This window comes from Lissotriton vulgaris, chromosome 7 (genome assembly GCF_964263255.1).
Source record: "Lissotriton vulgaris chromosome 7, aLisVul1.2, whole genome shotgun sequence".
NCBI lineage: Eukaryota > Metazoa > Chordata > Amphibia > Caudata > Salamandridae > Lissotriton > Lissotriton vulgaris.
The window spans coordinates 223,110,683-223,125,555 of NC_141695.1; the positions used below are offsets into that span (position 1 = coordinate 223,110,683).

Consider the following 14,873-nt stretch of genomic DNA (forward strand, 5'->3'; position numbering starts at 1 on the left):
CAATGAGAGCCAGTGGATGTAATGAGGGATGCAGTGCTAGGAGTGAAGCAAGTTAAAACTAACTACAGGGTTCACCGCATGTCTTTATTCAGGCGCCCCTGTGCTAGGATTAAAAACATAAAAGCATGGCGGGAGACATTAGACCCGTTCGTGTTGCCTAAAGATCTACATGTTTCGGCTGGTGACCTTGTCAGTGTTGTGGCCTTCTTCCGTATCTAATCATGTGCTATTTGTAGGAGCGTAGGATCTACTCTTATGGTTAACCCCCTCTTTGCTGATGTTTCACTGTTTTTCGACTTTAGTCTGGCTGGGGCCCTGCTATCCAGGATCCCAGCCTAGCTGCTTCCTCTCTAAATTGATTCCTAGTACTTTAGCTACACTCCATTTTGGTTACTGGGGTGCCATTATGAGTCCCTAGTATATGGTACCTTAGGTACCAATGGGCATAGATACCCAGAAGGCCTACCAGGGGCTGCAGCATGTATTATGCTACCCCTGGGAAGCCTTCCAAAATAAGACCACAGTACTGCTACTGCAGCTTGGGTAAGGTGGTGCATGCAACCCTTACTAAGATATAGGTTACCTATATCTACCTTAAATCACTACTGATATAAAGCTATCAGTCACCCTTATGGCTGGCCTTATCAATCCTGAAGGCAGAGTGCTGGGTTTTGTGTGAGAGGGTGCCCCTGCATGAGGAGGGCCGCTCTACAGCCTTCTGAACCTATTCTCTATGGGTGTTCTGTGATTCAGCCAGACCATATACTCTTAAGTGCATTATAACTTTGCGGTAAATGCGAACTTTGGAATGGCTGCATGGAAACAGGTCTTGTTTGGTGTCAAACACTTTGGAATCCAACCCCTCCACCAGTCCTGGTGGCAGGGGTAGAATTCCCCCCTTCCAGAGAGAGAGACCTGTACACACCGGTATACCCGGTACCAGTTTAAAAGAGCCCTGGCATCACAAAATGGATGCTGCAGCCGCAGACACGAGTCTGGCCTCCTGCTGCTGGATGAAACTCCAGCAGGGGAGGCCTGGACAATAGTTTTCCTGTCACAGAGAGGTGTAACCACCTCCCAGACAGGCCTTAGTGGATTGGGGATGGGTGGGAGCACTCTGAGAGTGCTTTCAAGTCTGCACTGGGGGCACATTTTGTGTCCCTGTGCATGGCCCAATTCAAACTGGTTGCAGGGGCTACCTGCCCCTGCTGTGGCGCAAAACTGGACAAAGGAAATGGGTGTAGCCACCCCTCTTTCCAATCCCTCCCATAGGTTGGTCCCCAGAGTAAGTCCAACCCTTTCCTTGGATATAAGAAAAGAACCCCTGACTACAGGACTTTAGATTACACCTGGACGAAACTCTGCTACATATATCCTGGACCTTTGATGATCTACACGTCTAGATGACTGAAAAATCTCCCTTAGAGTAAAGGAGTTACTCTCCTGCTTGGCAGGCACCAAAGATGCATATGACTGGTCTGTATCTCCGAAGCTCCCGATGGACTCCAAAGTAATTGCAGCCCAGGAGGTGGATTTCCAGACGTCCCTGAGGCTGACCTGATTCCTCAGCAAAGCTGAGACCCATAGCCCTCATGTGTACCGTGGAACCAGAACCTCAACGTTCCTTGAGGCTGTGCATTGACTTACTTGTAGTCCAGACCCCAAGCACCTTTTCAACCGAAGATTGCTGGCCTACAATCCACAAGTGTTCCGTGAGCTGGCCCTTTGTGTTTTCGCTTAAGGTACCTTTGCGATCCCTAGTCTGGTGACTAGTGGATCCCTGAGAGGGCCACTTTAACTTTAATTGGGTTTTTCTGGTTGCTCCAGACGTGCCCCGACTCTCCATCACTTGCTGAGTCCCTCAGACCTTGCTGGTCCACACCAAAGCATTTCTTCACTTTCTGCATGGGTTGCTGTTGCCAAGGCTTGTTCAGTCCAATACGGTCACTGATGCCGCAGCACTCGACATCCTTTGTGGGACAGCTCGAATCCAGCTCCTGGTCCTTATCAACACCTCCTGGTCCTCGTGGCTGCAGAGTCAAGCTTCACCTCTTCAACCTGAAAACACCCAACATCGGTGGGCATTCGATTATCGTGCCCCTGGTCGCTGGCAAGTGACCCAGACTCTGTCCCCTCTGCCTTCAGGTTCGATCCAGGCTTGGATCATAGTTCGACGGAAACAGTATTTTGCAGCAGATCGCCATTTAAATCAACGATAATTTACTGACACCGAAAGACACTCAATGCACCGCCTTCCCTGGGTGAGGTAACTCGAGTACTCCGGTGCTCCCGTGGGTTTTGGCCCTAGAACCCCTTAAGTCTAAAGGGGCTTGCTCAAAGTCCTCTCCTAATTGTCCTTAATCTTTAAATTTCCAAACGTGACTTTCCCCATTTAAGCTAACGATGTCTCGTGGCTGTGTTCTCACAATGCACGGGTCCACGTGGGTCCTTGGGTGATTCCACAGGCTCTAGGCCTTGTGTCTAGTCAAGTCGTGGTTCTTATACCACTTTCTTAATAAATGGTTTGGTACACCCCTAGGGCTCAACGTATATTGTGTTAATTTACTGTGTGATATTAAGTGTAACGTATGTGCTTTTACCTCTAGCCTCATAAAGCGACTAGTAGGGTATGTTTAGAATAAACACATATATTTTATATATATACCTGGTGTGGTTCGCCTTTCATTTGGTCATTCAAGAGATTATAGACTAGTAAAACCAGCTGCTTTACATTCCTTCAAGACTTAGCCTGAAGGCTGCTCTCCATAGCTACCACTAGGATAGCTTTCAATAAAGGTTGTCTTTAACCTATCCCCTCTAAGGGGTTGTTTGGACTGGTGAAAGGTGCCCACTTTCACTAGTGGACAGCATATGCCAGGCCAACTTCTCACATTGGTGTGCAACGGTTGGAATTCAAGCTTGCCATTGTTTTGCCTGATAATCTCAAGTGATTGACTAACTAAAAACCATTAAAGATACCTGAGGTACATATAAGAAAAGCTTAAACTACAGTAAGTTCTACTAAACTTAGAGTTGTGTGTCAAGATTTAGCACACCCTTTCTATAACTCATGAGAGTTTAGTAGGCCACACTAGAATAGGTAGGTGCATACACCACACCACACTAGTGATGTCTTCAAGGCCAGGAACCAGTGAGTCCCTGCCAGATGTCAATACTGTACTGGCATCCAAGTATGACATGTTCCCATTCTTGGAATTGAGAGCACTATGTACTACTAGGAGATTGAAGACGGGCAAAAGTGCAAACACCCAACGCCTCATAGAAGTACTGCTGTTGGATGATCTCAGAAAGGCCTCAGGGCCTGGAGGGGGAGGCAGTGTAGGTGGGGCTGCAGAAGAGGAAAGGCCCAGGGGTGAATATGACCAGTACCTGACCTCTGAAGCTGACCAGGAAGGTGACAATGACCTTAACCTGGAAAATGCAGCTTCTCCTGGAGATGAGGAAGAAGGCCAATATGGCCCTCTCTTTGCCCCAGCTGGAAGAGTTGGAGGTGTGCCTAAAAGGTCAAGGTCTCCTTCTCAGGAGTCTATCCATTCTGACACATCTATAGGGACCTCCGTCTCTTCCCACAGGAGGGAATCCTCCCAGGAGAAGAGAGAAAGGCAGCTTAAGTATGAGGAAGCTCAGGTTAGAATCAAAAGAAAGCAGATAGCCTTAGAAAGAGCGGCCCTAGAGCTTCAAAGAGATAGAGAGAAGGTGGGGTTAGAGCCCCATGGTGGCAGCTACATCCCTAGTGGTAGAGAGAGATCTCATGACCATAGGAACTTAAGCAAGATTGTCCCTTCCTCCCAGAGTTGGCATCACATCCACACATGGATTACTGCACTGGAAAGGGCCTGTAAGGTTCAGAAGGTCCCCCAGGAGCAGTGGGCAGCAATCTCGTGGCTCTCCTTTGCAAAGGTGAAGATAAGCTCCTCACTGTTAGAGGAGAGGATGCTGAGGATTACACAGTCCTGAAGAGTGCTCTGATTGAGGGGTTTGGCCGAACCACTGAACAATACAGGATAAAGTTCAGAGATACCCAAAAAGCTCAGACTCAGGACTGGGTTGACTTTGTTGATTGTGCTACTAAGGTTCTGGAGGGCTGGATACTTGGCAGTTAGGTGTGTGATTTCACAGGATTGTACAACTTAATTATGAGGGAGCAGATCCTTAATAAATGTCAAAATCAGATGTTGCATCAGTACGTGTTGGACTCCGATCTGACCTTTCCCCAAGAATTGGGAAAGAAGGCAGACAAATGGGTCAAAACCAATGTGAAGCAGAAGGTTCAGAACAAGGTGGTGACCAGAAGAAGCGAGTTTCCAAGGACTCTGATAAGGGTGGGGAAAAGGGTAAAGCCCAGAAGTCTTCTCAAGATCCCCAAAATCTGCATCTGATGGGGAGTCCCAATAATCCAAAGGAAAAGGCCAAAAGAAACCATGGTATAAAATCTGTAAACAGAAACCCCATTGGGCTAGTGATTGTTATAAGACCAAAGACTCAACTCCAGCCACCATTGCCCCTGAGGCAACTGTTCCCCCTAGTTCAGCTCCAGGTGGTGGTACTCGGAATAATGGTGTAGTAGGGTTAACCCTGGGTGCAGAGATGGACTCTGGCCTAGTCAGAGTTCCAACTCAGTCTGTACTGATCTGTGATGGAGGCATGGATATGTCCTCATTTGTGAGTCCCAGTAATCTGGGTAAATACAGAGAACAGCCTTTGATTAATGGAAAAGCGGCTTTGGCATTTAGGGACACAGGGGCAAGTGTCAGAATGGTGACACAAGAACTTGTGGCTCCTGAGCAGATCATTCTTGGTGAAATGTACCAAGTGACCAATGCTAGCAATGTCAGGACTGATCATGCCCTGGCAGTTGTTCATTTCTCCTGGATTGGGGTAACTGGCCTCACGAAGGTTGTGGTAAGTGCAGACCTCCCTGTTGAATGCTTGCTTGGAAATGATTTAGAGACTTTAGCTTGGGCTGAAGTGGAGCTCAGGATCCATGCACACATGTTAGGAATCCCTGCACATGTATTTGCTGTGACTAGGTCACAGGCCAAAATGTCAAAAACTGAACAGGCCCTGGATTCTTGAAGAATGGACCAGGTGCCTTCCAAGACGAGGAGCAGTAGGGTAAAGGTAGTGCCTCCCCCCCTGACTCAGAATACAGATCAGTCTCTTGAGGGAGATGATCCCAGTCCTGAAGAAGGAACTGTCCCAGATGAGTTTGAGCCTGATCAGGCTGAGTTCTTGGGGACTGGGGGCCCTTTCAGGGCAGATCTGAACCAGGAGCGGCTGAGCTGTCCCCCTCTTGAACCCCTCAGACAGCAGACTGCTGCTGAGGCTGCTGGGAATGCTAGTGGTACCCATAGGATCTATTGGGATGATGGACTCCTATACTCAGAGAGTAGAGACCTCAAGACTGGTGCAGCCAGGAGGTTAGTTATACCTCTGAGGTTTAGGTGCTTCCTATTAACACTGGCCTGGGATATTCCCCTAGCAGGTCACCTGGGCCAATACAAGAATTGGGGCAGGACTGTCCCTCACTTTCATTTGCCTCTCGTGTCTGAAGACACCAAGGAGTTTTGTCACTCATGTGTCACCTGTCAAGCCAGTGGTAAGGCAGGTGGTACATGGCCACCCTGATACCACTACCTGTGGTGGAGGTTCCCTTTGAAAGAGTGAGGATTGACATAGTTGGTCCCATGGATCCTCAGACAGCCTCTGGGCAAAGATTTATCCTGGTGGTGGCGGACCATGCCACTAGGTACCCAGAAGCTATTCCACTTAGGACCACCACAGCTCCTTTGGTGGCAAGGGCCATCTTGGGAATGTTCTCAAGGGTGTGTTTTCCAAAGGAGGTAGTATCAGACATAGGTACTAACTTCATGTCTACTTACTTGACTGCAATGTGTAAGGAGTGTGGAGTGAATCACAAATTCACCAGGCCCTATCAACCACAATGCAATGGTTTAGTTGAAAGGTTCAACAAAACCTCGAAGGGCATGATCAAGGGTCTCCCAGAAAAGCTTAGGCGCAGATGGCACATCCTTCTGCCATACCTTTTGATTGTATACAGGGAGGTTCCTGAGAAGGGGGTTGGTTACAGCCCTTTTGAACTTCTGTCTGGGCATCCTGTAAGAGCTTGAATGTGACTGGTGAAGGAGGGATGGGAGTTACCTCTCAAACCCCCTAAACAGGACATAGTGGACTATGTCCTTGGTCTCCGCTCCAGGATGGCAGTGTATATGAAAAAGGAAACCAAAAACCTTGAGGCTAGCCAGGAATTGCAAAAGGCCTGACATGACCAAAATGCTGTGCTGACTGTTACCAGTCAGGGCAGAAAGTGTGGGTGTTGGAACCTGCGGCCCCAGCAGCCCTCCAGGACAAGTGGAGTGAGCCCCATACAATTGTTGAACAGAAGGGAGAGGTTACCTATTTGGCAAACTTTGGAACTCCCAGGAGCCCCTTAGGGTGCTTCATGTCAACAGACTGAATCCATATGTTGACAGGGCAGACATGGGCTTGCTCATGGCTACTGATGAGGGGCAGGAGGAAGAGAGTGATCCACTCCCTGACCTGCTCTCACAGAACCCTTATGATGGGTCAGTGAATGGTGTAGCCTTGGGAGGCAGCCTCACTGCCCAGCAGGAATCTAATTGCAGACAGGTGCTCAACCAGTATAGACATATATTTTCTCTGACCACCTGGTGCACTCATGAAGTGGACACTGGGGACAGTCTGCCTGTTAAAAATAAGATTTACATGCAACCTGACATGTCAGGGACTGTATGAGGGCTGAAGTCCAGAAGATCATGGATTTGGGAGTTATTGAACCCTCAGATAGCCCTTGGGCTAGTCCAGTAGTATTGGTGCCTAAACCTCACACCCAGTGTGGTAAGAGAAAGATGAGGTTTTATGTAGACAACAGGAGTCTAAAAGCAGTCACTAGGACTGATGCCCATGCAATACCCAGATCAGATGAGCTTATAGATACTTTGGCTTCAGCCAAGTTTCTGAGCACATTTGATCTGACAGCAGGCTACTGGCAGATCAGACTAGCTGATGATGCAAAGCCTAAGACAGCATTTTCTACCCCTAGTGGGCATTACCAATTTGTGGTGATGCCCTTTGGGTTGAAGAAGGCACCTGACACTTTTCAAAGGTTGGTGAATCAAGTCCTAACAGGCCTGGAAGACTATAGTGCAGCATATCAAGATGCTATTGCTGTCTTTAGCTCCACCTGGGAGGATCACCTGGTCTACCTGAGAAATGTTCTTGAGGCCCTGCAGAAAGCAGGCCTAGCTATCAAGGCTACTAAGTGCCAGATAGGGCAAAGTCAGGTTGTGTACCTGGGCCCCTTTGTAGGTGGAGGCCAGGTTCAACCATTTCAGAGCAAAATCCAGACCATCATGGACTGGGTTGGTCCAACTACCCAGACTCAGGCCAGAGCTTTCTTGAGTCTGACTGGGTACTACAGAAGATTTGTCAAGGGGTATGGGTCCGTTGTGACACCCCTGAATGACTTAACTTCTAGGAGAATCCCTAAGATAGTTCCTAGTACTTTGGGTACACTCTAGTTTGGTTACTGGGGTACCCTTAAGAGGCCCTAGTATATGGTACCTTAGGTACCAATGGCATAAGTACTCAAGAGGCCCACCGCAGACAATCTGCTTTGGGGTCAAATTAAGGCCTCTCCAATCTGTTTATGCACAAATTAAATAAAATGTAGCCAGGATACAGCCCTGTCGTACCTCTCTTTTAATGTGAAATCTTTGTGAACATTTAAGGTCTTTTGAGTAACAAACCAAGGCCACGGTATTCATCTGCAGATCTCTTAAAAAGGGCACTATGTCACGGTCCGCCCCATTGATAACAAAATCCGCTATCAGTTTTCTCAGGTTACTTGGTCAAACGCAGAATACAGATCTAAAAAGCCGAAAGGAATTGAATCAGGGTAAACAGTGGTATATTTGCCTAAGACCATATAAAGGTTCAAGCACTGCTCCACAGTTGACCTCCTGGAACAAAAGTCGTACCATACCTCTTAAAGAATATTGTTTTCCTTGGCCCACTTCCCTAATCTATCCAGGAGCATTTGTCATACTACCTTCATAACAGAATCAAGCAGCGAATTGGGCCTGTTCCATGAGGGGTTGTCCATGTCCCCCTTCTTGAAGATGGGGACTGTGATAGAAACCGCCCATGACTGCGGCGATCCCTGCCTTACCAATGCATTTAATAGAGAGGGCAAGACTGGGGTCCATACCGCTACATCACAGATATATGTCAGGGAGGATTCCGTCAGGTCCAAGGGCTTCGACCAGATGTACCCTTCTTAACTTCCCCGAGGGAAATTACCAAATTTGAGATTCTTGCCACCATCTCCTCCACCCGCTTCAACCGAATATGAAATAACTTAAGCCTCCTCAAAACAGTCCTCTGTGATATGAAACCCAAAAGATGCTTCGGGTTCTGGGGCCAGAAATAGGCTAATAAATAATACCCAGAACCTGGAGCTGCTTCAAGCAGATCTTCCCACATCCCTTAAATCGTTCTTTCATCTCGCCAGTTCAATTCTTCACTAGGACAGGATCCCTGGGTTTATTCCAGGCACACATAAGTTGTCTAAGTGCCAGAGTGCATCCCTTTTAAAACCATATAGGCCAGTCCATAGCATCCCATGATGCTGAGGTCTCCAAGAGTTTAGCCACTGTGTTAGAAATCACTGCTAAGGCTCCCAGGACTTCCTGGGACGTGCTACTATCCATTAGACAGACTCTAAACTTGTTTTCACAGCGGGAGTACAATGGTACATAAAAGTTGTCTGGCTCTAGCTGTGTCCACCTCAGTCTCCTGCCCTGCGGCATAGTTCTGACAGCTCCTCCAGCCCCTACTGGATTCTCTCGAGCCGACGGCGCCCAACATAAAGATAGACACAGTGGATTATGATCACTAAAGGGACTCATTGGTATCTCAAACTTGGAGTTCCTGGAAAAAAACGATAGTGAGACAAAAATAAAATCAAGAAACAACTCACAGCCTCTCATAATAAAGGTGGGGTTTAAATCACTCACTTATGGGGGGACCTTATCCAAAGAAAATAAAATAGATTTACCTTACTCAGCATGGCATTTAGGGTGGAGGCTTTTGAATGATCCATGGGAAGGCTAGGCAAGAACATGCCTCCACCTACATACCCCCACCCACCCAAGGATCCCCACACAAATGGACATTGAAATCACTTGCAACCATGATGTCAGCTGTGGAAGAGTTTGTACCATGCAAACTTCATAAAAAAGAGCCCAAGGCCTGAATGTTACATACATCCTGCAAGTGAGATTTAGCATAATAAAAATTCAACAATGTCAACTTGGAAGTTCCAGCAAAAGTAAGTAGTAAGATCTCCATGGTAGAAACTCCTGATGATGGGTGCGTGGCTTGGCGTGTCAAGATGGCGGTCGTACCCTAAGAGAGCATTGGACCCCTCCGTCATCCGCTCCCATCCATCACCATCAAGACACCGCACCTACTCTCGAGGGCGCCTCCCACTGCCCCTAAACCTGCCCGCCATGCTGCCCGCGCGCAGATAGACTCAGCTAGCCTGGCTGGCTGCCATTCCAAGATGACCCACAACTCCACCAACATGGCAGCCTGCACGGTCCGATGCTGCCCAACTGCTGGACCCTGGGAGGCAGTGCGCACTGAGCTCCTGCTGCCACAGTGGACTGGAGCTGTTATCTGGGGGATCCAGGCCGCTGTCTGCCTGGATGTTTTGCAGTCTGTCTCCTCGCACCCTTCTGTGTCTTGGACCAAGAGCCTTCCCACGCCATTATCGCAGCCTGTCCGGCATCTGGTGGGGCTCTGTGGGCCTGTCTCGGGAGGAATACGGCCGAACGGAGTTAAGTACATAAATAAATAAACAAAACGAATTAAATTGCACACGCTGCATCTCCATTTGCCGTTGCAGCGTACACAATGTAATTTGTTTTATGTAATTCATTTATTTATTTATGTACTTACCTCCATTCTTCCGTATTCTGTGGTTTATTATCCCCCACCCTGCCCCACCCCGTCCCACCACCCCTAGGGTGACCACTGGCATGGGTGTAAATTCAGGACAGTGAGTGTAAAAATTCAGGAAAAAGGGTCAAAATTCAGGACACTCCCACCAGGAGCCGGTACTGTCTGCATCCCTCTGATCTCATCTTTTCTTGGAGGATGCCCTGCAGAATTCTCCCACAATGCCTCCCGCGCGAGCTCTTGGCAATGCTCCCATCTGCCGTGCCTGAAGAATGTCTTCAACTCTTTAGGGATCGGCTGCACAGACTGCTGTTCTCCCAAAGACGCAGCCCCTCAGCTGCATACACTGACTACTGTCCAATAATACTCTTTTGGCCACCCATCTCAAATCGGTTTTACACACACTGATACACCTGGCCCAATGTGGCTTATGCCGATGCCAGGGGCGGCCTTAGGCATGTGCAAGCTGTGCACCTGCACAGGGCCACCAAACCCCAGGGGCCACCACGCCAATATATATCCTTAATATAATAATCCTCGGAGGATGGATACATATTTGTATGGCGCCCCTGGCAGAGATTTGGCCGCCTCCGATTCTGTTCCACTTCCAAAGACCCTGTCCCCCTTCACCCCCCCTCTTCACTGGCCTCCGCGCTCTGCCCCGCCCGGACCCCCTCTTCCGGGGCCCCCTACCTACGCTCCCTGCCCAGGGCCGCCATGAGCCTAGAATCGCCCCTGCCGATGCACAGTACGAGACATTAGCCCCAGCGCCTTCATGTGGCCCCAGGCCACCGTCATCTCCTTCCGCCCAATTTAGCCTTACCTACACGGATGGTCGGAGCCCTGAGAAGAAAGTCAAGCGGCAGCTCAGTGGATTGTAAAAGTTAAAGAAAAGATCTTGAAAGCGTGTCAGCTGAGCTCATCTCCCTCTCATAGAAGACGAGCATTCTCCCTGTTGCAGCTTACAAAGTCTGTAGGTTGGTAGGTTTAAGGGATTCATTACGTCTAGTGATACTCTTTGCCATATTCCTGCACTTTGCATTATTTGCGAGCCACACTTTAGAAGAACAGTGCACAACTGCTCGAATACAACTGGAGGAGTTAATATTTTATTATAAGAACATCAGAACATACGTTTGACGAAGCAGACTTGGCTGCCATGCCACATGCTTGCACTGCCATCTTGTGGTGAAAATCAAGGGAAGCATTTTGCACACTTAACTCTACACAACGAACAACTGAATAAACTATGGGGCATATTATCAAGAACAGGAGATACAATTATCGCCGCTTTATCGGCAGAAAACTGCAGATAAAGCGGCGATAATGGGCTTGATAATATGCTCTATGGAATTCCAATCGAAGCCCATGTTTGATGTCTTCACATCTAACTTGGGCTTCGATTGGAATTCCATAGAGCATATTATCAAGCCCATTATCGCCGCTTTATCGCCAGTTTTCTGCCGATAAAGCGGCGATAATTGTCTCTCTGAGTTTTTTTTGCACGAACGCCGCCCAGGCTTAGTATTTGCAGTTTAAAGTTTGAAAGATACAAGTGGTCTTTTTAATAAGTAACTATCTGATGGTTCTCTGCACAAGGTGGGATCTGACCATCAAGATCATCGGCAGGCGGTGATTTGGACTTTGATATACACCCGGAGTTCTTTACCGGGGCTGGGATATGATACCTTTTAGATACTCCATAGGATAGCTTATTTTCCAGGGCAAACATCATATTATAAACCCTCCAAAGGGTACCAAGGATCTACAGAAAAGGGTGGCTTCTTATGTAGCATATAGAGATACTACTGCAGAAGGAGAGATCTGGCTACTACTTTCCACAGTGAGATGACCAGTAAAGATCCACTGCAAAACTGCCTCTAGGCAGAGTGGGCCCATGGTAAGTCCACAGATGATGGACATTGATGGAGAATCTCATTACACCAAGACAACCTTGATGTTCCACACCTTGGCCTTTGAAATTGCCAGCCGTTGGCTTCTGAACAAAGCTTTGGGCCCGGCACTTTACAAATTAACCACTTAGTCCATCCATGAACCCCTTTGCTGCGGGGATTATTCACCTGCTGTGTTGTGGGTGAGGGGGGCGCGCCCAGCGCCCGCATGCTCATGACGAGCTCAGCTCGTCATGAGGCATGGCGCTCCTGTGCTCATGACGAGCTGAGCTCGTCACAGGTGAAGGCTCCTGTGGAACGTTCAGCACAGGAGGGGAATTCTCCCCGCACCTGAGCGTTCCACGGGCCATGACGAGCTGAGCTCGTCATGAGCACCAGAGCGCTGTGTTTGAGCATGGGAGGGGTTAAAGAGACAGTTGCCATTGTGAAACTGAATAGTGGAGTTGAGCAGCACACTCCCACAGTGGCCCATGGGCCACTTCAATTTTATGACTGATTGTTGTCTGTTCTTGAGGCAAAGTAGCCATTCAGTTCTTCTCAACAAGTTTTGCAGTCATTGGCAGCAAATTCCATGGTGAATTTGCCTAATCTGGACTCTGCTTCCACATACCATACACAGAGGTTAAGTGTAAACAGCCTGCAGTGAACCAGGATTCTTGCAAGATCACCGACCCACCTATCCTCAAATGGAAGTGCAAGAACAAAGCAAATGTGAACAGGAACAGCAGATCAGAAAGGTGTAACCAGACACTCCTGTTCTGATCGTTTCAGGGCAACCAATCACAACTGATAGTTTAGGAATTCCACGTGGCTGCCGTCAACCAATAAGAAATGTCTCAGTTGTTAGGTCCTTTTGACTTTCTACTGACCTACAATTCAGAATAACAAATTAAAGCCCCAACAATATTTTCCAGGCTGCTCTGGTTTCTGAAAAATGTTCTTCGTTTAAGCAAAGAACCAATCCTGCCACATAAGAAATGAATTTATATTGTTTTTAGCTTTGTGAGCTGCTCTGCAGTCAAACTTTTAAAAAGGTGGATTCCGGCATTAACATATTCAGCAAAAATATTAACCCTTTGGATGTGGGCGAAATTTCACACATGCGCAATTCGGACGGCTCCCGGCCGTCCGACTCACACGCCAACCGTAACGTGGGACGCATCCTAAGGGTTAAAGGCCTGATTTAAAGTTTGCAGACAAGTTACTCCGCGAGTAATCTGTAAGTCAAATTCCAACTCAGGCCCTACCCGAGCACTAAGTGCCACTGCTTGTGCTGTCAGTAAGCACTGATAGATACCATGAAAGTTACAAGGTAGGTGGCCACCTCTTGCACAGTGATTTTTTTAAGGTGCATTACAACAGCTTAATTTGAGCAGGGGTGCTCCATCTAAAATAAGGAACTACACATGTGAGATGCAGGAACTGAGGTCAGAGTGGCACTTTATTCGAACAATTTGAACAATGAATGTCAAAGGCACATTGTTAATCAAAAATAGCATTGTGTTATCTAGAAGATAAGTTTCAGAGACACCTTTCTAGATGAAAAAGTAAATCATACAATTTTGTAATTTTAAAAATCATGGCAATGCAGAGGAGAGAGAACGAGACAATTTCAAAATATAATAAAGCATTATAGCCTTAGCCAAAGATGCTAGAGAAGAAGGCTGAGGGGCACACCCAATTGCATGACCCATGGGATCAATTGTGCGAGGTAGTTAATCGAATGGACTGAAGAGCAAATCATTTATACTCCTTTATTGAGGAACAATTGGCCGCAGAATCATTAACAGGTGCTTTGACCACAGAACATGATGCACTTTGGTCACTTCTTGAAAATATTAGGAGGAACACAGAAATAACACTACATTACAAAAGTTTACCAAAAGGTCACTTGATGTTTGACCGTACACCATAATGAAATTAAACATTTATCGAAAATGGTTTGAGTCACTTCTCGGACACTTTCAATAAGAAAGCAGAAGAATACAAAATGTTAGATGTCACTTGTAATTTCTAAAGCTGTGGAAAGTTCCAGTTGGCCCAGTTGCCACCCACTCCTTACTGTTGGCCAATCTTGTTCTTCTAAGTGACAGACACATTCTGTTATTGCTGCATCTTGATGTTCAGAGAGATGTACACGAAGAGGTCATAGGAGAGATACATCTGTGTGTACAGGAGGGCTTGGGGCCTACTGCCTCCTAACGCTCAATGCAGTGTGGACAAATGTAACACAACCCTGTCTGTTGGTTGGCAGGTACAATTGGGACACTTATGCCTCAGATGTGGACAGAATGGGCCTGGGGCACTATATGGTAAAAACTAGACCCTGCTTCACACCTCCCAACATATTTGTCTTGGGATTTACAGAGATGCTCAGTGCAGACGTTGACTATGTCATAACATAACATTTAGACACAGTGAACATAGTTTTGTTCTTAACAAAGCTAGTAAATTGGACTCATTTGACAAATTTGCCCAATGCTGACTTGGAGACTGAAGTCCTTTTGTACATCTGCCCATGTGCATCAAGTGATTGTTTCGTTTTTGATCTTAATTTAGACCTAGCTTTGAAATCGGCACTTTCTTTTGCAGACTGTCTTATTTCCTTTTCTAATTGCCAAACGTCATCATAAAGTTGTTGAAATGTCCAGGAACAACGTTCTGATATGTTTTTTAATTTTCAGCCATGGGGACTCGGAGATTCATCAAGAGCCTGCCCTTGGCCTTCTTCCTGATAGGTAAGTGAAGCTCTTGCAATAAATACTTTCAGTTGTTGTTTAATGAATGTTAAACTACACATTTATGTCAAACATAGCATTCAGGCGAACAACATAGCTAAAGAAATAGAAAAAGAGTGGTGTCACCCCTTTAATTTAAAAAAGAAATCTGAATGTAGTTTAGTGGAATGTTGACCTTTTTAGGATGAGCCTGATG

At 47.1% G+C, this 14,873-nt stretch overlaps 1 protein-coding gene across 1 annotated transcript in view; it reads left to right on the plus strand.

The window, feature by feature from the left end:
• The window catches only part of LOC147701256 (IgGFc-binding protein-like), a 70,315-nt gene that overhangs the window by 23,187 nt on the left and 32,255 nt on the right, over window positions 1–14,873 (plus strand). The window contains exon 2 of the mRNA XM_086929325.1: window positions 14,624–14,677. Coding sequence (XP_086785451.1) covers window positions 14,626–14,677 — 52 coding nt within the window. The 5' untranslated portion in view covers window positions 14,624–14,625. The remainder of the gene's footprint in view (window positions 1–14,623; window positions 14,678–14,873) is intronic.